Consider the following 26,059-nt stretch of genomic DNA (forward strand, 5'->3'; position numbering starts at 1 on the left):
AAATGGGTCTTGGATTCATAACCTGGGTTGGGGAGGGGGTTGTCTAACTGTCAAACTGACACAGATCTAATGACAGGTGGGTAGAAGGCTAACTTCAGATCTATAGCTGAACAGAGGGTTAGCCTCCGACTCAAACCCTGAGCAGGGAGGGCAGCCTCACAGCCACACGGAGGGTGGAGCGGCCTAGCCTTGGGCTCATACTCTGGTTGGGGGTGGTGGGAGTAGAGGACAGACTCAAATCTCTAGCCACCTGTGTAGAGGCTAACCCGAGACCTACAATCTGGGTAGAGAGGCCAGCCCCTGAGCAAGCGGGCCCGTCTCGATCCCAAACATACACTAAGCCAGAGGCTAGTCTCAGATGACTCTGGGTAGGTAGGAAGATGTCACTCTCCAGCCTGGGGAGGAGGTCAGGCTCACTCCATCCTTGGACTGCATTTGGGAAGAGCAACTCCATCTGGTTCCCTGAGAGCGTGGTGGGGACCAACCAAACTGCCCCAGGAAAGCTCACCAGGCCTGGGAGCAGGACACATACCTCCTGGGCCAGCCGGTTGATCTTCAGTTGCTTTTCCTTCTCTAGCATTTCCTCTTTCTCTTTGTAAAGCTTTTGCTCAAACTCCAGTTCCTTCTTATTCTTTCTCAACTCCTGAAGGCTATCATACTTGGCTTTCTTCTTATCCTTTCCTTTCTGAGCAGATGTGGCATTGTTTATAAGACAAGGGTTACAAGGTAGTGTTGACACTGGCACAGCAGAGCAAACAGGGCATTCAGTCTTCAGACAACAGCAGGCAACCACCCCACAGTGAGCCCCTCCCCTAGCTCTGCCCCACCACACTGGGCATTGGACTTAAGGTTAAGGACAGGCAGGACGCTGCTACCCATCACAGAGTGAGACACATTTCCCTGTGCCAGCCAGAAGAACTGGCTTACTAGTTCACTAACAAGCTGTGTAACCTTGGTTAAGTTCCTTAACCTCTCTGGGCCTGGTTTATCTCATCTCCAAAATGGGGGAAATACCTACCCCACAGGTTTGCCATTCACAGCCAATGAAATAACATCTATGAAAGAGCTTTGTGAGCTTCAAAGCGCTGTATTTTAAAAAGCATTGTATTTATTTCTTAGTATCTGGGCATATGCCTTCTCCAACAACTGGATGTTCAGACATCACAGGTGCATCTTGGTAGATTCTAGAGAAAATCTGGGACAGATCCCCTGTCCTGAGCTAGAGGAGAAGGGTGTCAACCTCCGACCTGGGAGCCCAGAGCCAGGGACATCAGGTTTTGTCCTGATGCTTAAACTCCAGACCATTTCATGCTGGAGAGTCCAAATCCACTGTTCCCTCTGAACTAGGCTCCCGAACTGAGGACCAGACAGAAACTACAGGACTGGGAGATGGTGGGCAGGAGAAGGTAGGGAGGATGGCCTAACTGCTCTTCACTGGCCGTCAGGGTTGAAGAGGACTGGGGGAAGGAGATGCAGGGCAAACAGACTTCTTTTTCCTGTTTGAATTAGACCACAACGTCTGCCTTCCTGGTTGCTTCTCCCATGGGCTTGCAGGGAAGCCAGGGAGTAAGGAATGAAGAAAATTAAGATTTATGGACTACCTATGTGCCAAGGGATTAAAAGTTGATTATCTCATAAATACATATTATACCCCTTCTGATGAAAGAGCCGAGGTTCAGAAAGGTGAAGTCCCTTGCTGGACGTCAAACATCTAGTAAGTGGTGGCGCCAGAGTTTGGACGTGAATTTCCCCACGGTGCTCTGATGAGCTGGGGGCAGTGGAGCATGGTAGGGGGGAGCGTCAGACCCCATCACACAGCATGGAGGACAGGGGCCAGCAGAGAGAGTCAACACTCTGGGGAAGGAGGAGGCCTGCACGTTCATTGAGCTCACCCCCAAACCCACAAGGCTTCCTGGGGCCTACTCTCAGAATTCCTGAATCATCCCGGCATCCAAAGCCAGGAAGGAGGAATTGAGTTTTCCAGCAATGGACACACAACTTTGTCCACAGCTGGAGGGGCATGATGGGTCATTATGGACATGTGACCGAGTCATTCTGCCTCCCCTCCTAAAGACTACCCCCACCTCTGTGCACAGGTGCTTTGGAGATGGTTCCCCATCTAGGATATGGGGACTCACCCCCAGAGCAGTCTGTGAGCCACTCGAGAAAATGTTTTTCACTACTTCAGAGTTCTGCTTGATTCCTTCCTACCCTGTTCACTAGACTCTCAGCTCAGTTGATAGATGAATCCCTACTATCATATTATCAATTCAGACAATTCCCCAAGAGGAGCCAGAAACATTCTACCCAATGGCAGCTTGCTAGACTAAGGGCATGGCCTCTCACAGGGAGCATCATAATAGGCATGGTCATTCTACTAGTTTAAAGAAAACCACCAGTGTTAAGATTTTAGAGCTAGGGCTCCTGGGTGGGGCAGGCAGATATGACAGTTTCTGTCCCATCTCCAAGAAAAAAGTACCTGCTTACTGATGCAGAAAGGCAAGCTGCCCCATAGCATTGCTTACTGATCACACACTAGCCTTCTCCATACATGTTACTTAGCTGTGTGTGAATCTGCCTGCCCTGCCAGATGGCGGGCTCCTACAAGTAGGGTTGGTCTCCGTGATTTACTCAAGCCGTCCTGGGGAAAGGATTCAGTCAGAAACATGAATCCTTCAGGCGCTGGAATAGACTTTGTGAGGTCACAGACCTGGGCGCCTTGAGACCCAGAGGGCTCAAGAAGACACTGAATAGTTATCTTTTCAAATAAGGGGAATTTTGTGCATTGCTGATCACGGCCATAGAGGGCCACTTGTATTACCTGGGGACTTCGCTCCAGCTGCTGGGAGACAAAGCATCTCACATGACTCTAGAAAAAATGTCAATAGATTTTCAGAGCCAGCATGAGGGACATGATTCTGTTGTCCTTTAGCTGTCAGTTAAATTCATGGCAGATATTCCTTCTGGCCCAGACTGAGAGGAGAGGCAGATGGGGTGGATGTGCTGCTCTTGCTTCTACCTAGATGCAATTTTTCTCTCTTTTGGAAATGAAATGAAAACCAAAATACCAGCTATTTCTGGAATGACTGGACTAATGAATAGAGGAAAATAAGCTTTCCTATTCACCAAGAGTGATTTTCGAGTGACATGATTTCTGATGGGAGGTGTGTGGGGGGGAGACGCTAGTTCTTTTACATTTATCTAGTTATTAGTGCCTGGAAAAGATTTTACCTGTACATCTCCTTTTATTATTTTTTCAAATAAAATCCTCTGTGTGCATGTCTCATAACCTGCACCCAACTTGATTTTTCACTGTCTGACCTTGGCTTCTGGTCTTGGCCTCTGGTTCTACTTGACAGAGAAACAGAGCAGAAGTTTCCTGCCATGGCTCTGCCCTGTCCCGTGCCCAGTGGGGCTGGTGCCGACCCAGCAGTGCCTGGGAAGGTCTCAGCCCATGAATACCTCCCCCACGATGCCGCTGTGACAGCGCCCTGCCATCTGACATCAGTCTGACAGAGAGGCACAGACAGGGTTAGCCCCCCCAGTGAACAGGCGGTCACACTGTTGAGAGACGACAGGAGAAAAAACAATGTTTGGAAAAGGTCAAAACCAACGGCAAACTCAGCAGCAAACAGCACCCAGTCCTGGCCTACCTTCCGGATGGTTGGGAATTTGCCATCGTAGCGATAAAACCATCCAAAGGCTATAAGAACACAGAGAACAAAGCAATGAGATGCAGTTCAGCTCAGCCAGAGCATCCATGGGCAGCAGCCAGGAGGAGTTGGGTTCCCAAGGAACTCGCGGCTTTGTGAGATGAAGAACAGCCTCGGCAAATTCAACAGCAGAACCGCACCCTCTGTCTGACTCTCCACTTACCTGGCCTGACCTGGGTTGTAAAGCAGGCCCAAGACCACCTGAGAAAGGGCCCGATTCCCAGGCTCCGGGCCACTGTCAGCTGCCCCCCGCCCCCCTCCCCAGGACACTGGCTTCAGAAGTCAGTGCCAGAAAGTCAAAGAGAAAGCCCCTTGTAGAAGGATGAGCTTTTCCCCATCACAGCCACAGTCTGCAAACACAAAGCCCCATTGAACAAGGCCTCTCCTGACCGGTGTCAGGTTCCTCCATCCAAGAAACAACCCGAAACAAAAGGGAGCCTGGGTCTCTGCCTAGAACGACTGTCAGACAGAACAAAACTGTCTTGTCTCACAGAGCAGGCCACGTCCTCTGCTTTCAACGGCGAAAGAGAAGGCTCTGGCAGGGTCAGCTCGGGGAAGGGCGCTCAAGCAGCAGTGGGCAGGAGATCTGCCCCCAGAAAAGCATATCCCCACCCAGGCCAGATCACCAGCCCCCTGCCTTCCCCAGGCAACAGCATGACGGATGGGCTAATACCTCAAGGCTGAAGCTCCCTGGCCAGAAGTGATGGCTTAATTACCCACCCTTGACCAGCCTGAGCTCTGGAACAGGATCTAGAAAGCCCCCTGCTAGACCCAGCACTATCCTCTTAGTTGCTGGATGTTGGGGAGGTCTAGGGAGTCTTGGGGGAGAGGCCAGAGCAGCAGAGAAAGAACTTAGGCTTGGGTAGTATTAAATATCTGAACCAGCAGTTCCAGCTGACATTTCAGCCTGGCCGTGAGTCTTGTCCTTAAGGTATTGTGTGCAGTGCTTGGACCAAGCCGGGGCTTGGAGGAGCTTCCCGGACTCCAGGAGTCCCTACCACATATTGGACCCTCAGAGCTGGGTGTCTGCAGGGCTGGCAGGAGGAGGCGGGCAGGGCAAACAGAGCAGCAAGGCCAGGGAGCGAAGCGGGGGCAGCAAACCTGCTCTCCCTGCTTTTCCGTGCCTCCGTCCAGGTCATCTGCTGGGTCAAACTCGGGGTCCACTCCCAGATCATCTACCCGGGAAAAGAGGAGGAAGTTGGTGAACCAAGAAGGACTTGGGAGATCAAGAAGCCAGAGGTGCTTGGGGGTGCCTGGGGGCCTGTGACCAGCTTACTCCACGGGAGAGCTGGGAGGTCAGGGGCGAGAACAGGGCTCAGGAATCCAGAGCAAAGGTTTCTTGCTCTGGGATGGTGCGTGCAGTGCTTTCAACCTTGGTAGTTCTCATTTCTCCATCTGTAAAATGGGCTCACAACAGGGGCCTCTGATCTGACAGCAGCATGAGAACCATTTTGCAGGGTGTTTGGTTGAAATAGGAGGTGCAGTACTGATGACAGGAGTATCTGAGTATTATACACATTTGATGCCAAGGGCTTGCAATGGGAAACAGATCCTCCCAGCTTCTTCTCATCACCCTTGGAGCTCTGGGTCCCCAGGGAATGTCAGAACTGTGTGTGTGGGCAGCAGACAGAAGTTTGGGATCCTGAGTAGGTGAGGAGGTCCCAAGGGGTAAAAGGGGCACGTGTGCTTAGAAAGACATGAATTCTGACCTAATGTGGAGAATAGCAAACTGTCCTTTCCAGTGATTTCTAACCTGGACTCTGGCCTCCCTGGGGCCCTGGAAAGTAGTGTTTGAGTCTGCTATGAGCTGCTTATTAATATTTCAAAATATTAATTAGAAGAGCTGGCCTATTAACCTATGAAAAGGCTATACGTAAGTTCCTTTGCTTTGGGCTCGGTTTATATTTACTCAACAATGGAACATTGATGCTTTCTTGCTAACAAGAGGGACTACTTAATAAAACTACTTATAGTAAGTGAATATAAATGATTACTTACTAGTGTAAGTACTCGCTACTTATAGTAAGTGAATATAAATGATTACTTACTAGTGTAGTAAGAAAAAACTCAACTTCCAAACCATGGGGTCTAATGGGATTGGGGGCTAATAGATGGGGTCCTTGATGAGAAGGCTGGAAAGCTCTTATTTAAACTTCTTATCTTTCAAGCCTCCCTCCAGCCCTGGGAACCTTAATTACCCCTCTGCCCCCTTTTGCTTTTGCTAAGGAAAGCTATTCTGGGGCCTCTGTGACTGTACGTCCTGGCTTTGAGGGCTCAGGGTAATGTTGAGGTCGGTCATGGGTAGGCAGGCAGAGCCCCTGGGAAGCAGGCGGGGAGGGGAACAGTCAGTCCCCCCTGATCATTAGGATGAGTGGCTTCATTTTCCAGGCAAGAGATGCTTCACACTCTCTCCTGTCTGTTCAAAAATGCTGGCTCCACACAGGCACAAGACACCTGAGTCAGGTAGAACCTGTCAGCTGACTGGACCCCCAGATTGAAGAGTGGTCAGGGAGGGGCTGGCTGCAGTCTGGCCTGTCGGCCCTAAAAGGCAGAGACCATTCCAGCCTCCGAGGAATGGGGAAAAGGTGGGAACTGAGCTGGCTCAGAGGCCTTCCTGCACTTCCTGCCTAATCTCCAAAGTAAAAATAAACTGCCAACGCAGATGCAAATGGATGGCGGTGGCCTGGCTACCTCAGCTCAGGCCGGCAGAGCCTGGTCCTCAATCACTTGCTTCCTCCCGTTCCCTTAGAAGACATTTATATCTCCAGCAAAGGGAAAGTTTTTGCTCCTTTTATTCAAGAAGCTTGATTTGGTTGAAAAGCACTGAATAAATAGCTAGAGAAAGGACTTTTATTTTTTACAGTTCCTGAGAGAGTGTGTTTGCTTTGAGGCCAAGACCCAATTTCTAGGAAGGTACTAAATTGACTAGGGTTACTTTCATGAGAAGCAATTAAAATCGATCTCTCTCTTTCGGAAGCTCCTATTTCACTCCGAAGAGCAAATTAGCTACCTGTCTAAAGCACAGATTATTCGCCGGGAATCTAGCTCTGGCCACATCCTCAACTCATACCGAATGTCATGGGGGCGGCTGATGAGAAAGTGCTTTGTCCTTCGGAGAGGACCCAAGATGACACTGCCCCGGTTCCAGCAAGAAATGTGCTGGGAGATGCTTGCCCTGCACCAGGGAGGGGTGACGTGGAACCATCCAGATGCCCTGCGCCTCTTGTTGACCCAAGTGGCCTGGGTTGGCAAGTTGATGTCCCTCTAGGGCTCGAGTATGATTCAAAGTTGGGGCCAAAGCTGTCCGGACCCCATCACAGGATCCCAAATGGCTGCTGCACAGGGGAAGTGGGGGAACCTTGGTTCTTGGGTGCAGATTTGCCTCATATCGGGAGGGTCCAAGGCCGGCTGAGCACAGTCAGCTGGAGTAGAATCTGCCTTGTGTCAAGTACAAATCGAAACAGCTGTAAAGTCAGCGAGTAAAGGCCCAACCAGGCATCCCGGACCTGTGATTGCCACGGCCCCCCAAGCTGCCTGGCTCCTGGCTCCCCACCACTACCCCACTGAAGAAGCACTGAGACTGAGCCCCCAACCCTGCCCTGGTGGTGTGAGCTGCCCCTTGAAGAGACATGACAGCCTGGGAGTTGGGGTGGAGAGCAGGTGCACGGGGGAGCACATGGTGGGGGCCTGGACTGCGAGTGGACGTGGGAACACAGGACAGAGGAAGAAAGGAGATGGGAAGGGCAGAGGTTGCTGAGGCCCAAGGATGGCTGCAGTTTGGTGCCTGGGAGGGTCACACAGTTCTCTCCCCGGCTCCATCCTCGGAGTGGCGTGACTGCAGTCCACACACAGGGATGCAGGTGGTAGGGGCACTTCGGTAAGCTCCTCCCGCAATTGCTCACCAGCCTTGGACCACCAGAGTCCTTCTCTCACGTGAGCCCCTTGCCCTCTTTCTTGCTGTTTTACCCCAGCCCCAATTCAGAACCGGGCAAGAGGAGGACACAACACCTGAAATACTAGGATGATAATCCCATCAGCAGTTGGCTTTTGCCACAGCTCTCCAGCCCCTCTTCAGAAGTCCAAGGGCACATGCCTGAGTCTGTGTCATGGGGGAGAGCCTGGCAGCCGGCCCCCAGCACAAGGAGGACAGGCAGATCCCAACCATCCCAATGCCCTGGCAGACAGCACCTGGCACTTGGCCACCCCTCCATGAAGAGACAGCCATGGCCTATTCACCTGGGCAGGTGGTGGTGAGTGGCGGGAGACCTCTATCTTTGTCTAGACATCCCCAGGCCCCAGAAGGAAGCCCCCTCTCCCCTGGCACATGATACATACACTTTGGCTTGCGAAGGGGTACTGGGTGCAACTCGGTGGTGATGGTTTTAGGCGACAGGAGCTGTTCCTTTGAGCCCCAGTCTTCTTCCCACTGCTTCTTAAAATTCTCTTCCTCCTCCACGATCCTGAAATAAGACGCCTGTGACTGGAGTCAGAACCTTTGCAGGCCTGCCTTCTGCCTATTGGGGAACGCCAACCAGCCTGGGGAGAAGCCACGTGGTTGTAGCTGTGACGAAAACGAGTCCCTGGCACTTGTATTCTAAATCAGGTGTGAATGCCACCCTGACAGTTACAAGACTGTATTCCAGTTACCCTAATATGATGGGTTTTACTAGGATTATGGAATGACTACAAATAAGGGACAGTCCGCCAGGGGGACAAGAGGGCCAGGTAAACTGGGCCTGGAGGTGGCCTCTGGGGCCGCACTCCTTCGAGTACACTCACGTCCACGCACAGACATGTGTGTGCAGACACATGGGGCCAAGGCACTCACTGTTCCATCTCCTTCCGGTATCTCTCATTTTCCTCTGCTGCCTTCTGGGCAATTTCCTTTTTCCTTCTGAAACACAAATGCAAGTTGGCATGTTGGAATCTATGTCAGAGAAGTTAACTCTTCCTTGCAGCTAATCTCTGATTTGAGAAAAGTTTTAAATATTTCTTCCAGGCTCTTTTCCAAGGATGCCTGGACCAAATTTGGATGCTGGGAAAGAGGGTCCAGAAAAGTCTGGATCCTGTGCTCTTGTGTGGTTTCGTCTGGCACTGCTGAGCAGAGATTCTGCACTGCGGGAGACTGGAGGCAGTTCAGTGCAGGCCACATGCCATGCAGCCACCTCTAAACACCAGCATAAAGTGACTGACTGAGTGAGGTCCTCCCAGAGGCAAAGCCGGGGCTGCTAAGCAAGGCCAGAGTAAAGGGCAGAGGTACCACCCAGGGTGGTTCTTCAGGCAAATTCTGTGATGGGAGAGGTGGAAAGATCCTGTCCACTTTCCTTTCCCAAATTCTTATTATGCTCATAGAATGTATCTGGATTGGGATCTTGACAATAGTTTTTGACTTATGAATTCTCTCAGTCATCATCCCAGCCACTCTGGAGTTGGTGGGGGGTAGTTCTTATCACCATAGATGGGGCAGCCAAACTGCCTGGGTATGAATTCCACAGCTTAGCCATGTCTGACTTTGGACACAAGTGGTGTAACCTCTCTGAGTCTCAGTCTCCTCACCTATAAAATGGGTTAATACCATCTATCTCCCAGGGCTATTATGGGAATTCAGTTGAGGAACGTAAACAAGGCCCTAATACAACGCCAGCCACGTGGTTGGTACTTGACAAATGTTAGTTATTGCTAGTAGCATCCTCATTTTCCATATTCCTGGGTCTTGGAAATCAAGGGCTTTCCTTGGCAAGGAGGGAGGAGGAGCCTCGTGGTCTGGAGGCAGGGGATGCTTCCACTGAGCATCACTGAGCCCATCTGGTCTGAAGACAGGCCTCGAGGGAGAGAATAAAGTCAGCTCAGGATGCAGTGGGCAGGAAGAAAGGCGGGTGGGATGGTACAGTGGTCTGGGAGGGCAGGGCAGGGGCCTCCTGGCTGGCCACACTCACTGCCGCTCCATCTCCTGCTGCTCCCGGAGGATCTTGTTGGATTCCATCGCCAGCCGCTTCTGCATCAGAAGCTCCTGTCGCTGCAGCTCGCGCTGCCGGAACTCTGCCAGCCGCTCCCGGTCTGTCATGAACAGCTCCCGGCCCTCATGGGGAGAAAAGAGGCGCCTTGCTCAGTCCCCTGGGAACCTAGAAGTCCACTGCCAGAGTTTGAGGGCCAAGATTTGGGTTGCCTTCTCATCTCCGTGGCCCCCCATGTCAGGCATTGTGGCTCCTGCTCTGTCTGACCCAAGCTTCTGGCTGGGCAGAAATCCTCCCCAGCTGCTATCAGAGCTTCAGGGAAGGAGACCCCTTGGCCTTTCCCACGAGTGTGTGGCAGAGATCAGGGGTCTGAGCAGCTGGGCTGCAGGTCAGGGGTCACGGGGCCCCCACCAGCTCGTTCTGGACTTACAGCTCCAGCTACGACGGAGATGGTCAGGCTGCGGCTACTCTTCAGCACGTTCACGGCCTGTGGGGACAGGCAGATAGTCAGCTGAGACCTGACAGATCAGAGTAGTTGAGGCCTCTGGAGAGCACAGAAGGTTTCAGACATTGTGGCAAGGGGGACGTAGGTGAGAAGAGGACAGCAGAGAGGATCACAGCCAGAAGGTGAAAAACCCACATCTCACCTCCTTGTGGTCCAGGTTGGAGAAGTCGATGCCATTGACTTCGACAATCTGGTCCCCTGGCTGGTGGAGAAATGGAGAGGGATCAGCATGTTGGAAGAGCTCCCCCTGGAGGCCAGCATCAGACGTTGGGTCTTCAAGTAGCTGTACCTCAACTCTTCCGAAAGAGCAGAGTTCCAATAGGGTCCTCCCAGGGCTCCTCCACCCCATATCTCTTTCATCAGTTGTCAAATATTACACCTTTAGAAGTTCATTACTTTGGCTGAATTTACGACATTTGCTTTAAAAACTCAGTTTGTAGACTTAGGAGCCTTTAAGCTTCTCATACAGTAGATTCTGTGTGGAGTCATAATAATAACTAGTATCATAGCTAACGTTAATCGATCCCTCAGTATGTACCAGACACAGTTCTAAGCATATGTATTAATACATTTAATCTACACAATGACCCCAGAAGGAAGGCTAGTACCCCCATTTTACAGGATAGGAAACTGAAGCAGAGAAAGAGGAAATAACTTGTCCAAAGATGAGATTAAGAGTTCTATCTAGCTCTGGAATCAGACCACCTAGGTTTGAATCCCAGCCCTGCCATACTACGTACATGATCTTGGAAAGATCTTTCTCTGGCTCTCAGTTTCCTCATCTGTGAAATGAGGCTAACGATAGTACCTTATTTTCAGAGTTCTCATACATTTTAAAGGGCTTAGAACAATGTCCAATCCAGTTAACGCTCAATGAATGTCAATTCTGATTATTATTACTACATCCCAAGCTCAGGACCAAAGGTTCTCAGAGCTGGAGAAGGGCTGGAGAAAGGCTCAAATGTCACCCCCTCTGTGAAGCCTTCCCTTTGGGGGTTAGTAGGAATCATCAGCCAGTGAGTGTTGAGAGAGGGCTGTGTGGGAAAGCACGTGCTCCATCCCTGTGCGATCACAGTCTGACCCTGCGCCCCACAGGGGCCCCACTGGGGCAGGCCCAGGGTCACTCACCTCCAGCCCCACCTCAGCAGACAGGGAGCCAGGCTTCACGTGGCTGATGAAGATGCCAGGTTTCTGGATGGGGCCGCTGGAAATGCTGTGGGAGATTCGGAAGATCAGGTGAGCCTCTGCTCTTCAGTGCTGGCTCATTTTCAATGACCGGCCCCCATGCCTGTGTGTCCAGGTCACGCATGAGCTCAGTACCCAAGCCCTCTGTCATCTACCTGTTCAGCCTCATTTCCCTGTGGCAACTACCAACAGAAAGCTACGTCTAATTCCCCCTACCCAACCTCTCATCCAACCTATTGCATATGCTGTTTCTTCTCTCTTTCTAGCATTTTCCTATGCATTCCTCAACTCTCAAATGTTATCTCCTCTACAAGGTTTTAACCAATCTCCTTATTCTATCCCCTGACTAAGCTGGTTGCTCCCTTCCCTGTGCTCCTAAAACACCTACAGCAAGGATGGCACTTGTACTGTTTGTTAATCTCCCCTCCCAGATCTGTGGCAGATATCACTAATCAATCGCAACACTCTTTTCCACCTACGCCTAGATACAGCATTAAAGTTCTTTTCAAAATAGTACTCCAGGGCAGCCACCACTAACTGACTAGAGAGAGCACAGGATGGAAAACTTATTTGCCACGCCTGACCCAGAATGCAGCTCCGTGACAGAGTCCCTCAATACTAGAACTGTTTATGTGGTTGGCTTCTATATTAAGCTATAATTTCTTAGAAAGGAGGGACTTTTTTTTTTTAAATCACTTATGCTTGTCAGAAATGTGATGGAATGGAAATAAGAAGAATAACTTAGGGAATTCCCTGGTGGTCCAGTGGTTAGGACTCTGCGCTTTCGCTGCCGAGGGCCCAGATTCAATCTCTGGTCGGGGAACTAGGATCGCACAAGCCTCGTGGTGCGGTCAAAAAAAAAAAAAGACAAATAATAATAGCTAATATTTACGAACTGCTTACTACCTGCCAGGCACTAGGCTTGGTACTTCATTCTGTCATCTCACTCTTCCTCACAACAGCCTTGTGATATGGGGATTATTACTGCTGATTTATAGAGAAAGAAACTGAGGGGACTTCCCTGGTGGCACAGTGGTTAGGACTCTGTGCTCCCAATGCAGGGAGCCCGGATTTGATCCCTGGTCAGGGAACTAGATCCCACATGCATGCCGCAACTAAGAATTCGCATGCCACAACTAAGGAGTCCACGTGCCACAACTAAGGAGCTGGCGAGCTGCAACTAAGGAGCCCACCTGCTGCAACGAAGACCTGATGCAACCAAGACAAACAAACAAGCAACCAAAACAAACAAACAAACAAATAAATAAAAGAAACTGAGGGTCAGGGTGGTTAAGTAACTTGTCCAAGGTTCTAGAGCTCATAGGTGGCACAGCAGGGCCTAGATCTCTAACTGCAGTACCTGTGTGCTTAACAAGAATGCCCCATGAGACCCAATGCCTGTTTGCAACTCCCTGGCTGCCTCCTAAGGAAGCCACAAGGTAATAAGTGAGAAGGGAACTGTGACAGACATGATCAGCTTGACAGGTTCCTTTTGCATGACTTGAGGGCCCACCAAAGGAATATGGCTCTGCCTTTGGGCCTCAGTTTCCTCCTCTGTAAAATGGGCCTGTTAGAGCTGTCCCTCTGGCCCTACAGGGCTGTTGTGAAGCTCAGAGGGGAAATCAAGCACCAAGAAGTGTCATTGCTAGTGGACAAAAATCTCCTCAGAAGCAGCAGTGAGGAAGGGGAGTGGTGTGAGGGACCTATTGGGGTCTGCTGGCCATGAGTGAGCCCCAGGGCGTACCTGCCACCCACCTGCAGCCAAGGCCCCGGGAGCCCACCAGGCTGATGAAGACCTTCTTCTCCTTGTTTTCCTGACTGCTGGGGGAGCCCAGGCTGGTCTGCCCACCCTGAGGGAGGGAGACGATAAGGTCACCGGGTGTCCGCATTGTGCAAGGGGCCTCTTGTGCTCATAAGGCCTTCGGGGCGAGCAATGCTGTCCCCACATGAGCCCGACTGCCATTTTGTCCCTGGGAGTGTGTGTCTATACCAGCTGGGCCACCACCCACAGGGGCATTCTGGATGTGCTGGGGGCCTATATGAAGCCCCTGAGGACACACCCCTAGAGAAGGCCTTCCTTCAGGACCAGCTACCCCATCCAGCCCATCCAGCCCCCATCACCGGCGGTCCTGACCCTTACCCCAGATTCCGACACAAACTGATCCACATACTGCCATTTGAGGGGCTCATCGGGAGAGCTGATGGCAGGGGAAAGTAGAAGGCGGGTCATTAGGGAGAGATGTTTGAGGCACCAGGCCCCAAATCCAAATCTTCCCCATCTGAAGCCTGCACCATCACTGGCCCAGGGGCAGTGCTGGCCAGACCCCAGGCTGATCCAGGACCCTGAGCCCATAGGGAGGAGTCTGCCTGCAGAGGAGGGTCCTGCTCACCTCTTCACAGGGATCAGGCCGATGTCTGGGGGAGAAAGGTATGGGGGTTAGGATGGCTCCTCTGCCCTCCCTTCCTCCCCTAGGAGCTGGGTACCACCAGGTGCCCCACCCTGCCCCACCGTCAGCACCCCCGTGCTCTGGCCTCACTCACGTCTCACTTTGATGGACACAGTCTTCTTGGTGCGGATGAGGTTGATGACCTCCTCATGGGTGCAGGAGGCGATGGAATACCCATTGATCCGGACGATCTCGTCCCCTACCTTAACCACAGGCAGAGAGAAGACGCACCAGGGTGAGGAAGCATCGGGCAGCTGGGCAGGCTCATGGCCAGATACTCCTGGCCTGCTCTCCAGGAGTCTTTCTGCCCATTTTACAGATGGGGGAACCAAGATGGGGGCGAGGGGCACAGAGAGCGGGTAGCAGAGCTGGGAGGAGAAGTCAGGATTCTGTACCCTCACTCTGTCCCTTCCACCCACTGGGGCACCATCAGGTTCTGGAATTCATGCGAAGGGCGACCCTCCAACAAGATTCAAGCAGCTTTTCCCTGGCCTTTGTCCTCTGAGCACCTTGGCCCTGGGGATCAGTCCTGAAGCTCCCCATTTAATAACTACGGGGCTGGAAGGATCCTCAGACATCAGTTGAAACTGAGGCCCAGGAGGTGATGTTTTGTCCACAGTCACAGTCATTAGCTACAGAGCAGGGACTGGATCGTGGATGACCCGACCCTCTCCAGCCTGAGGCCAGGGCAGGTCAGCTGGCGGCCTACCTCACACCACACATGTTGACCCTTTAGAGACTTGTTAGTAAGTGTAGGGGACGCAGCTTGACTCTCAGTGAGGTCTGGGGGCTGGGTGGGCACATAGCCTCTGAGGGGTCCTCTGGGCCAACACCTACCCTTTACAACAACCCCCAGAGTCACCTTCTCCCTATTGTCACCTGAACACTTCCCTTCCACACCTGGACCCAGACCCCCGCCTTCTCAGTGGTCTGGCAAGGGGCTCAAAGAGGTGCCACAGGGGCGGGAGGGGGGTGGTCACTAAGGACCCCTCTAGGTTTCTGGGGCCTTCTCATGGAAGGAGAATGGCTGGATGGCCTCCTTGCAGCAGTTCTTCACAACAACTCTGCGTGTCTGTTAATCAGATGAGGAAACTGAGGCTCAGAGAGGTGAGGTGACTTGCTCAAGGTCATCCAGCTAGTGAAGAGTGTTGCTGAGATTTGACATCAGGGCTCCCTGACAGACAAGTGTTGTCTCTTGGGTGTCTGGAAGCAGAAAAGAAGGGACTCTGGCCAAGCTTGGCTGCAGTTCCCTGTGTCCTGTCCTCTCTGGATCCTTGCCACCTGACAGAGCCCTCAAGTCCCATAGGAAAGGCAGGGATAACTCTGTCCATTTTACAGCTGGGACAACCAAGGCACACAGATTATTCTCTAGCCTTGGACTATACAGCAAGTTGTGCAGGGCAGAGGATGTAGGTTCAGACAGGATACACTTGGACAAAAATCTAAAATAACTCCAGTAGGGGCACAAGTGCAGAGATGGAGGAGTCCCAGGGCTGGGTCCAAGCCCCCCACTCGGGGCCCAGTCTCACAGGTCAAATCAACGGGACCTTCAGTTGGGCCAGGCTGTATCTGAACGTGCCCCTCCCCCACCCTCAGACATGCGATCTCCCCAGAAACATGAACCCCACCCAGACAGGTGAATGGATGCAGATGTTTTCCCCAAGCTGCTCTGAGTGAAGCTCCCTGTGTTGTTCCAAAAGGGAACCTGCCCGGGACCCCAGTGGAATGATTCCCACACAACCCCCGGCTCAGCTTGCAGGATTGGCTTTCCTCTCCCTCTCGCTCCCGCGTGGAGCCCTGCAAAAGGCCCTTTGTGCAAGGGCAACAGTGAAATGACGATCTGAGGGACAGCGGCACAAAGGAGAGATGAGCCCGTTAACCCGAGAAAGGGTTGATAATTCATAAGCCTGAGAAACAGGCAGGAAGGTAAAAGTCTAAGTTTCATTAAAATGCCCTGATGCCCCCAATCATGGAGGAATCATTGAGAAATGCTTGTCCTAGGAGGAGACCTCACCCTGGAAAAAAAAGAGGGCTCAGCTGACGCCAAGAGAAGAGCTCATTATGTTTTTTTCTCTGGCTGTGTTTCTGGGCTGGAAAATGTGTGGCACAGGAGAGGAATAATGAAGGGGCTGAAATTTCAGACGCTGCCAGTGAGCCGTGAGACAGGGATTTAGAACAAAGCGATGTCTGTCAGCTCCCAGTTTCCACCTCCCACTCCACGGTGTCTTGTACCATTAGCCATCAGGGCCCCTGAAGCCCCTGGCTTGGCAGCCCAGATTGGGATGCTGGTAACAAACATGCTGGAAGCTCTGGGCAGGGGTGGGAGGGCCTCTTCTGTCTGGACATATAAAAACACAGCTCTGAGCTCTGGCAGGAGCGAGACCTGGAGGTCTGCCCATCTCTGCCCAGACACTGAGGCGTGGCGACCCCAAGGGAGGGGCCCCTGGGGTGCTGAAGAGAGATCCCTGGACTTGGCAGTCAGGAGACCCAGGTTCAAATCCTGGCTTTGCCACTTACTGGCTGTGTGACTCTAGTCAAGTCCCTGATCTTCTATCAACTCTGTAAAATGGGGATGAGAAAGCCCAGGCATACAATGAGAACTGGCTGTCAACTTGTTACCTGGCACATTATAGGTGTTTATTAAATCTCCCTCTCTGCTTGCTTAACAAACACACAGCATGAACTGGTATATATAGAATGGATAAACAACAAGGTCCTATTGTACAGCACAGGGAACTATATCCAATATCCAGTGATAAACCATAATGGAAAAGAATATGAAAAAGAATGTATATATGTTTATGACTGAGTCACTTTGCTGTACAGCAGTAATTAACACATTGTAAATCAACTATACTTCAATAAAAAGAATTTAGAAAAAAATAGTACATTCATATGATTCAAAAGCCAAATAATATTAAAAGACATAGCCTTAAATGACTCCATCTCACCTTATCCCCCATCCACTCCAGTTCCCCCTCCAACAAGTAACTGCTTTTCATTGTGTGTGTGTGTGTGTGTGTGTGTGTGTGTGTGTTTCCTTAAGCAAACACAAACAAATCATATATATTCTGGGAGCATAAAATGCATGTTGTTTTCTGCAAACTAACACACAGCATTTATGAGCCAGATACTGATACAAGTACTTTGTAATATGAATTCATTTATTCCCGCCTAACAACCTGATGAGGTAGTAGTAGTATCATCATCCCATTTTACAGATGAGGAAACTGAGGCAGGGGGTTAAGTAATTTCACCAAAGTCACACAGCTAATGAATAGCAAAGCCAGGACATTCCAGCTCCAGAGTCTATGCTCTGAAGCACTGCACGATGCCAGTATTTCCTTTTCCCTTCCAGGGAGAAGGCTATGTGTCCAGAACTTCAGGTGTCAGGACGTAATTATGCTCTTCCTTCAGACATAAGGGAGGTGGGGTGCAGTGCAGCAGGGGCAGCGACAGCTGGGAGCCAGGTTCTCAGCTCCACTCAAGAAAACAGGCAACACACTACTATATACAAAATAGATAAGGACATACTGTACAGCACAGGGAACTCTACCCAATACTCTATAATGGCCTATATGGGAAAGGAATCTAAAAAGGAGTGGATGTATGTATATGTGTAACTGATTCACTTTGCTGTACACCTGAAACTAAGACAACAGTGTAAATCAACTATACTCCAATTAAAATTGAAAGAAGAAAAAAAACAGACAAGTGCCTGCAGCCAGACTTCTATAGGCCTGAGAACAATCTGTCAGGATACGTCACCCTTTTCCTCTCCCAAAGGCTCAGAAGGGCGAGGTGACCATGTTACACCACACAGCCTAGTGAGTGAATGAGGGGGAGGCAGGAAGCCTGAGGGCTTGGTCCCCACATTCCCTGAGCTCTGCTCACTCACCTGGAGCCCGACGCTGTCTGCCTGGCCACCTTTGATGAGGTGGGAGATGAAGAGCCCACAGCCAAACTCAAGGCCACCACGCACGCTGAGGCCAAGGCCTTCGGGGTGCAGCCGGTCCAGACGCACCTCCTTCAGCTTCCTGCCAAGGGAGGAGGGGTCGGTGACGGCCCATCTCTGGCCTGATGGCCAGCGCTGCCCCATCCACTTGTGAGCAACCCTGTACATCCCAGGGTGACCTCTCCCCCCACCCCGCCTCCAGCCTGTGGCTCTCTCCGCACCTGGAGCGCCGGGGGGTTAGTTGGTCGTACTCCACCTGGTGCTTCAGTGGGATCAGAGGCCTGATGGCGTCAAACAGGGGCAGGCGGCTGGGCTCGTTGATGACCAGCTTCAGGTCTCCCACAAGCACGGCCACGTCCATGGTTCTGCAGAGACACAGGGACCCTGAAGCCTCCCCCTTAGCCATGACCTCTGAGACCCCAGGATTCCCAGAGGAAGCAGTCCTGGGCTGGGTCCCCACCCACTGGGCCCAGGCCTTGGAATTGAGGAGGACTCTCCTGAAATGCCCAGAGCCCCTAACGATGGGTCGGGTGCCTCAGAAAAGTCCGTTCTCCCATGTAAGTATCTCAAGGAAACCATCGAAGTAGGGGTTGTTAACTCATCCTGCGGATGAAATCAAGCCAGGATTCAAAGTCAGCTCTGCCTACTTCTGAAGCCCAGCATCCTTCCAGACAGGAAACCTCTGTGAGATCGCAGTGAGCCCTCTCATCCCCTTGTTTCCTGCTCTGAGCTGCAGCCTTAAACTATCTCTCACAAGCCTCCACCTCTGACCGTTCAGACCCTCAACGTCTGGGGCCAGCACCTCTCCAGCTGCCAGCTGACTGGCTCACTCTCAGCCCGTCTTTTTTTAAAATGTAAATTGCTCCTCTTCTCAAAACCCTTCGATGGCTCCCCACTGCCCAGAGGACACAGTCCATCCTTCTTGGTAGGCTCAGGGCCTCCATGACCTGTTTCTGTGGAACTGCCCAGGCTGGTGGCTGTTATGGTCTCTGTCACAACCTGTGCTTTCACATCTCTAAACCGTTGCTAATGTTGATCTCTCATCTTGGAATGTCCTTCCCTGATATTTCCCCCCAGCAAAATCCTTCTTACCCTTCAAAAACCTGGCTCAAGCCTTCTTGATCCTCCCTCCACAGTCAGAACTGAGAACTCCTTTCTTTACATTCCTGCTTTTACCTCTACTCAGCAGTTATTTCACTGGAACTTGTATTAGAGTTCCTTGTGTTGCTAGTGTCTGTCCATCTCCCCCAACTAAGCCACAAGTTAGTTGAGGAAAGGAAGTAGTTTTTCATTTCCACATTCTGCATGGTGCCCGGCCAGTGGCAGGAGCTTATAAATGTTACTGAATGAATCAAAAAGCGGGTGAGCGATAACAGACATCTGATGCCGGCACTGGGACCAGCTGGCATTTCCTGTCCTATCCTAGCAATCACACTCTGTTGAACCTATCTGGCTACCTGACAGCCTCCCCCATCAGACTGTAAGCAACTAGATGGCAGCAACCAGTCTGTCTTGCTTATACGTGTACCCCTATCCACTAGCACAGAGCCATACACAATGTATTTGTGTAAATATTTGCTGAGACAAGTGAGTGGCGTGTCTATTTGATTCCCAGGAACACCGAGCATCAGCCTCCCTGAGCCCCCCAGGATAAGAGGGGGAGGTCCTCCTGTCTCAGAACAATCCATCCCAGGCTCCCCTGAAGACAGAGGTACCCGGGGTGGCCCACAGGAGCTGGACCCAGTACACTTACTGGTGGTACATCCGCAACACATCGTAGAGATAGTCCTTTTCTGCATCATTTTCAATCAGAAAATCCACCTGGAAAACCCAAAGGCAGAATTACAACTCCAGGCCCAGCACCCCGATAGCAGATCCCAGGGAAGGGGAGGCCCCTGCTGGGGGACCTCCTCCACATCTCCTCAGGGTTGTGAGAAGAGGAAGGAAGCCAGAGCCAGGGTGGCCCCCTGACTCCAACACATCAGACTGCGCAGACCACCCCGATGTGGCCCTAGGAGTACCTCTAAGCGTCCGACGTGGTCAGGCTGAGCCTCGTCCCCAGGTGGAGTGACACGTGTGCACACAGGGATGCACACGCATACCATACATGTGAACCCCCACGTGACAGCAATGCACCCCCATGGCAGCCATGCTGCCGATCACCTCCATGGCTATGTCATCTGTGTCCAGGGTGGCAACACCAACGTCAGCTCCCCGCTCTGGAAGAAGCCCACTGTCTTACCTGATGGTGGCTGTAGTGCCAGATAACTGCTTTCAGAAAGGATTTAGGCCACTCGCTCACAGAGCACATCCCACCGGCCGGGAGCGCCCTACCACTGGATTCTTCCTTGTCCAGTCCCGGCCTAAGCTGGGTCGGCCCTGACTTCTGGTCAGTCCTTCCCCTTCCCAGGCCCCTGTATGACTCCCCCACCACCCCAAGGGGAGAATCGGGTTACATTATTTCAACTTCACTGACGTCAATGGCTGGGAGTCCAAGGTCAGGGTCAAGAGCTGTTTCATTAGCACCTCAGTCCCAGGGGAGCTGGTGGGCCAGGAGCCCCAGATTCCACTCCCTGGGACAGCTCAGTGTGAATCTCTGTGCACTATATCCTTAGCTCTCTTTTCAGCCCAGGACTGAGTAAGAGGGCAGGGTGGAGGCTCGAGGGGTCCTTGGGTCCCTCCCTCCTCCAGCCTCCAGGCCCAACAGCATGGTCCAGGGCCTCAGCCCACAGAGGGAGAAGCTGCTGCTGGAAGCTGGAAGCTCCCACCTGATTGGTCCTCAGAGGAGGGCCAGAGCATCTTTGCCTTTTTCTATGGGCATCTTAAGGACTCTGGAAGGTTGGGGGAAATCTGTCTGTCCCAACACAGAGAGGACGTACTGGGCCCAGCCCTTGGGATTTCTGGGCTGAACAGGAGGGGTACAGAATACAGATTTCTTGTCTCCACCTAGCTGTACCCCCGTCCCTCTAGAATTAGGCTGAGCATTTCATTAAAGATGAGAATAACCTAGGAGGCTTAACCTGCACTCACTGACTCACAGTTGGGCTTCAGGAGCTACAGAAGTTTATATCCCACCTGCTCCAAGAAGGGTACTGCTGCTTTCTCCCACTTCACTGCCCCTCTCCTCCAGGCCAGGGGCTCCCAGCTAGCCAGAAGATGGGGGACAGAAGCATCAGCTACAGTGGGTGGTACTGAACCTTAGGTGGTAGCCCGGGCTTTTACACACACCACAGAAGTGGGTACCTCCAAAAGCTCATCTCTATGAGGGTCCAGCCTGGACTCTCGCTCCCTGCTCTGCCTGGGCCTGCAAGAGAGGGGTGGGGAACAGCGTCAAGATAGGCCTGGGCTGCCCACCTGCGGCTGTGGAAGAGGAGTCTGAGCAGAGAAAAATTCTGAATTTCCCTAGGATCAGGGGCCAGAAATCCTTAAATAAATTGGATCATATCACTTGAGTACTTAATAGCTTCTCATTGTACTCAAAACAAGATTCAGATCCAAATTCTTTACCTTAACTTATCAAAGCCCAACTTCAGCTCCTGACTGGTTGCACGGGCCTCCTTTCAGGGCTTCCCACGGGCCACACTCGCTCTAGCCTCAGGGCCATCACATGTGCTGCTTTCTCTGCCTGGACTGCTTCCCCTCTCCCCTGCATGGCTGGCCTCCTCCCCAGGGAGGTCTCCCTGCTCACCTACCTAAACAGAACGCACGCCCACACCCCAGAGATGCTTCAATTCCTTCACTGTAACCGTCACAATTTGTAATTAAAGGCTTGCTTTTTTGTGAATTGGTCTGTTTCCTTCATCAGACAGAAAACCCCATGAGGGAAAGATGAGGTCTGTTTGTTCCAAATCTCTTGTGACTAACGCATAGTAAGTGGTCAATAAATAAGCATCAGATGGATTTGTCCATCCCCCTGCCTCCTGGTACACCCACAATCAGATGGGAGAAAGGGAATCATTGGAACAGAAGGGGAAGGGAAATAGTATTTGCATCATGGGATGGCACCAGGAGCTTTTCTGGGCTTTATTCCATTTGTCTATCTCACCAGCCCTACAAGGCCGATGTTCTCACACCATTTTGCAGATGAGGAAACTGAAGACCAGAGAGGTTAAGCCATCTCATTCAAGGTCCCACAGCTAATAAAAGACAAGAGCTAAGATTTGAACCTTGGTCTATCTGATTCCAAAGCCTATGCTCTTCCTGCTGGCCCCACTGCGTGGATGAGTCAGGCCTTCCAGAGGAAAAAATTCCAGGGCCTGTTTAGGCCAAAATTTCAAATGCTTTGCTCTCAAGAGGATCTCCCTTATCTCTAATCCCCACCACTCTCCTCTGTACTATTAAGAAAACCCTTTGGGTTTGGTTCGTAACAAGAAAGAAAACACAACATCTTTTGGATGACTCCTGGAACCGCAGATGTTCTGTTCTCTAAGGAAGCATAAAAATCCCATCTGCTCTGATTGCAGTGAGGAGAGCCCAACCAAAGGGCTTCTAGCTCAATTCCAGCCATGGGTGGTGACATAAGACAAAGTAGAGGAGAGGGAAATTTCTTATTCACTGAGGCCTTAAGACTGAAGCTGTCTCCCACCCCTCCTTGCAGAAATGCCTCCTGCTGCATCATTAAATGTAAGAAGTGAGGCACTGTTCCTGGTAGACAGCACTTAGGCACTGGGTAGAGAGTGGGAATGGAAGACAAAGGCAATTTCCAATGTTAGAGTCTAGGGTTCTGCTTTTCTGCCCTCCTGGGCCAAGCACAGAATGCCTGGAGGTGCTCTTTGTGGAAAGAGCCTATTCTCGGGGGTCCCAGGTTCCTGGTCCTTGTGGGCAGCCCTCCAATGCTGACCACTGCATCCAGAGGCCCCACTGAGAAACCACATCCTACCAGTCTCCCTCTGAGGCAGCCTGCAAAGTTCAGCTCTTTAGCCTCATGTCCATCCACTCTCACCGCTTAGGTCACTCCAATCCTGGCCTTCAGTTCTGCCCTTACCTGCTCCTCCAGGGTCATCTCCTTGGGGATCTCCATCATTCCCCTAGTGGGACTCAGGCTGCAGCTGAACAGACCCTTCCCCCAACACATTGGAACCTTCCCATCCTCACTCAGAATGTTTCATCGACCCCCAGAAATTCAACTCGTCCATTTAAAAAATTATCCACATACCATTATATCTGGGAAAACATACCCGGTTTATGTAAAATGCTCTTTAAGTACAAATGTAAGTGATAAATCAAAATGGTGGTACTCTGGTGACCCTGACCATTCTCCACCGGGGAATGTCTCCAGAGAGACTCAGGGATAATAGCACTGCTTTGTTCTCTGACCACACCCGAGTGAAAACACACAGTCACACCTCAGCCTCTGGGCTTTAAAAGGAACCGAGAAAGACAACTGAGAAGCATGGAACTTTCTCTAGAAGCCCAAACGTGCAGTAACCTCACCACTGTAATTCAAATTTCACTTTTTAAATATTTTAAAAATGTATATGGTATCCCCTCCTCCTGGAATCTGGGTTCAAGCAAACTCCCCAGGGGGGGGCTGCCCAGCACCAGTCCAAGGATCAGCTTCAGTGAACCCTGCCCTCGGGCCCTTTGTACCATTCTCCTGAAACCTTGAGCTCAGGTACCTGTAACCCACAAAGTAGGTCTTCAACAGCACCGTGCCATGCACACGGGTGCACAGTGTGTCTGCTGAATGACCAATGAACTCCTTTAGCCTTAGACTAGAGCCTTCCTTCCTTCCTCTCTGCCCACTCCAGTCACCTTCCCATGGCTCCTTAGTACACAGCCTCCTGGATCTGGCTCCTCTCAGCTCAGTTCCCACTGCTCACGAAGAGTAGGTCCCAGACCCAAGCAAGAGGGATTGCCCTCCCTCCTCCCACCTGACCCCTGCCTTCATTTAAGGGGAGTCCAAGCCCCCTCTTCTAGAGTCTTTTCTGACCGTGCCCAGCCCAGAGCCTCCTTACGGGCCTCCCAGTCCGAGGCTCCCTCATTCAGTACAGACTCTGCTTACAGACTGGCCATCATGTCTGAAGAACTTTACTTGCATTATCTTTAACCTCCCAACAACCCTCTAAGTGGATGGATATTATTATCCCCATTAGACAGATGAGGAAATCGAGGCTCAGAGAAGTGGGAGAGATGAGATGCCTGCTGGCTCCAAAACCCCTGCTTGTTTTCTAACTCCCACATGATATCCACTTACCAGACAGAACTTTCTTGTTTGCATTTGTCCAATACACATTTACTGAGCACCTACTGTGTGCAAGACCGTGTCTTCTTTCTATAGCTAGATTTAGAAAGCTTTTCCTTTTCTTGGATTCCCCTTGATGATGGGCACAGAAGCCCTAATGAGGCCACCATCTACAAAAAACTGTGTGGGGGTCTCTTTATCACATCAATCCCCCATTCCCACCCAACTTGTGTCTGGTCCCCTCCATCCAGCATGGGCATTCTCTGACAGATGCTCAGCTGGCTCAGTGTTATTGGCCTGCATGGTGTGGGGGGGAGGTGCATCTCCCCCCTCATAAGGTTCAGGCCTCGTGTCTGGGGCAGTGGAGGCAAATTCTGGCTTTGGCCTTGAGCCCTCTCCAGCCTCATCTCCCTGCCTTCCTGCATATGGACTGGCCTTTCAGAACAGTCGCACAGCGGAAGCACACAACCTTCAGCTTATGCAAATTCAACTCCTTGCACGCACCCAGCCAAAGATCGAGAAAGAGAGCAAGAAGCAAGTTAAATAATGCATGTTGTTCCGCTAGGTGACATTTGCCCTCCTGGGGCTGTGGTGGGGATTAAATGAATGAGTGTATATAAAGTACTTAGGACAGTGCCCAGGACTCCAAAATTTCAAGGGCTCTAAAATGTGCGCTGGATCTCTTCCTTTTTGCCTCCAGACCCACAACCCCGCCTCCTCCACCCAGTTTTATGTCCCAGGAAGCTTTGAATGGGCCCCCTGCCCTCTGCTTCCTGCTGTGTTCAGCCAGGGGGTGGTGAGAGGGCCTGGGGAGAAAGGGAGTGGGGTTCTGATTCCCCGGCTCCCTCCATGCTGGACCACCACGAGGCAGGTGCCCCCAGCTGAGGCTGCAGCATCTGACTGGGCGTCTCTCTTGCAGCCACGCTCTCCCTTGCTCTGGAAGCCCCTTCCGTTGCCCCTTCAGGAGCCCCTGGCCTCCAGCTGCTGCTCCTCTCAGGCTGTGTTACCACGCCTTGTCAGCTCAGCCATCCCTGCCCTTCCCCTTATGCAGTCCCTTCATAAAACTCTTCAGTTTCCCATTTGGATGAGCCACCTGCTTCCTGCTGCGACCATGGCTGGTGTGAAACCTTAGCTATTAGTACTGGTGGTACCAGCAGTTCTTCTCTAGAGCTCTTCCTCCACCTGCAAGTCTCCGCAAATACCAGCTCTCCTTGGTCAAGCCTTTCCTCAGGCTCCGCCACAAAGCCTGTCCTGTCATTCTCTGTGCACAGGATGGCACTTTGTCCCCACCTCTGCCACGGGACTCACCAAGCTGTGGTGGACTTCCTTTCTTCACCTGACTGTCTCTCACTAATCTGTATCTGGTCCCGACACAGGCCTAGGGGAAGGTGGGGAGTGAGGCCACAAGTCCCTTCCCCGTCTGAGTTTGCACATCTCTGTGCTTCAGTTTCCTCATCTGTAAAATGGGGATAAAAGTATCTCATAGGACTTCATCATTCTATGAGAGATTAAAAATTGTTTTTTTAATTATTCATTGAGTTAATAGTTGTTAAATACTTAGAACAGTGCCTGGAAAGTAGTAAGTTCTAAGTGTTTGTTAATTAAACTAAGTAAGAATAAATGAACACAAATTCCACGTTCTCAGCAGCTGGCAGAGAGTGGACCCTCCATAAATGTTGCTGGGGTGAATGGATCTTGCTCTACTTCTGCCCAGGCCTTCACATTGTGCATCCCAGATAGTACTGGATTTATCTGACCCATGTTTTATTGTCCTTCATCTTTTCAAGAGACTCGTGTCATGCTACCTAGTTGGTAGCATCTGACCCAGGGCTGGGCATAGCCAATCACTCCCTCCTTCTGCTGGTTCTCCTGCCGTCCTTGCTATTTCTTCTCCTCTTCCTCTCCTCTACAGATTGGGGTGCTCCGGGCTCTGTTCTGGGTCTTCTTTCCATCTACACTGTGTCCCTAAGTGACCTCATCAGTCTCTGGGGTTTAAGTACCATCTATTCTCCGAGGATTCACTGAGGCTTATCCTAGCACAGACCTCTCCCCTGATTTTCACACTCCTACAGCTACTGGCCTTCTTTTTTTAAAAATATATATATAGATATATTTT

The 26,059-nt window shown here is 51.4% G+C and overlaps 1 protein-coding gene across 1 annotated transcript in view; it reads right to left on the reverse strand.

Moving 5' to 3' along the window:
- The window catches only part of USH1C (USH1 protein network component harmonin), a 52,559-nt gene that overhangs the window by 21,788 nt on the left and 4,712 nt on the right, over positions 1–26,059 (reverse strand). The window contains exons 2-15 of the mRNA XM_032641783.1: positions 19,513–19,580; positions 17,981–18,124; positions 17,703–17,841; positions 13,899–14,007; positions 13,748–13,772; positions 13,498–13,555; positions 13,113–13,207; positions 11,301–11,385; positions 10,315–10,374; positions 10,098–10,154; positions 9,650–9,792; positions 8,542–8,607; positions 8,049–8,173; positions 4,815–4,888 (exon numbers count right to left, since the gene is read on the reverse strand). Of these exons, the coding sequence (XP_032497674.1) occupies positions 4,815–4,888; positions 8,049–8,173; positions 8,542–8,607; positions 9,650–9,792; positions 10,098–10,154; positions 10,315–10,374; positions 11,301–11,385; positions 13,113–13,207; positions 13,498–13,555; positions 13,748–13,772; positions 13,899–14,007; positions 17,703–17,841; positions 17,981–18,124; positions 19,513–19,580 (1,248 nt within the window). The remainder of the gene's footprint in view (positions 1–4,814; positions 4,889–8,048; positions 8,174–8,541; positions 8,608–9,649; positions 9,793–10,097; positions 10,155–10,314; positions 10,375–11,300; positions 11,386–13,112; positions 13,208–13,497; positions 13,556–13,747; positions 13,773–13,898; positions 14,008–17,702; positions 17,842–17,980; positions 18,125–19,512; positions 19,581–26,059) is intronic.

This window comes from Phocoena sinus, chromosome 8 (assembly GCF_008692025.1).
Source record: "Phocoena sinus isolate mPhoSin1 chromosome 8, mPhoSin1.pri, whole genome shotgun sequence".
NCBI lineage: Eukaryota > Metazoa > Chordata > Mammalia > Artiodactyla > Phocoenidae > Phocoena > Phocoena sinus.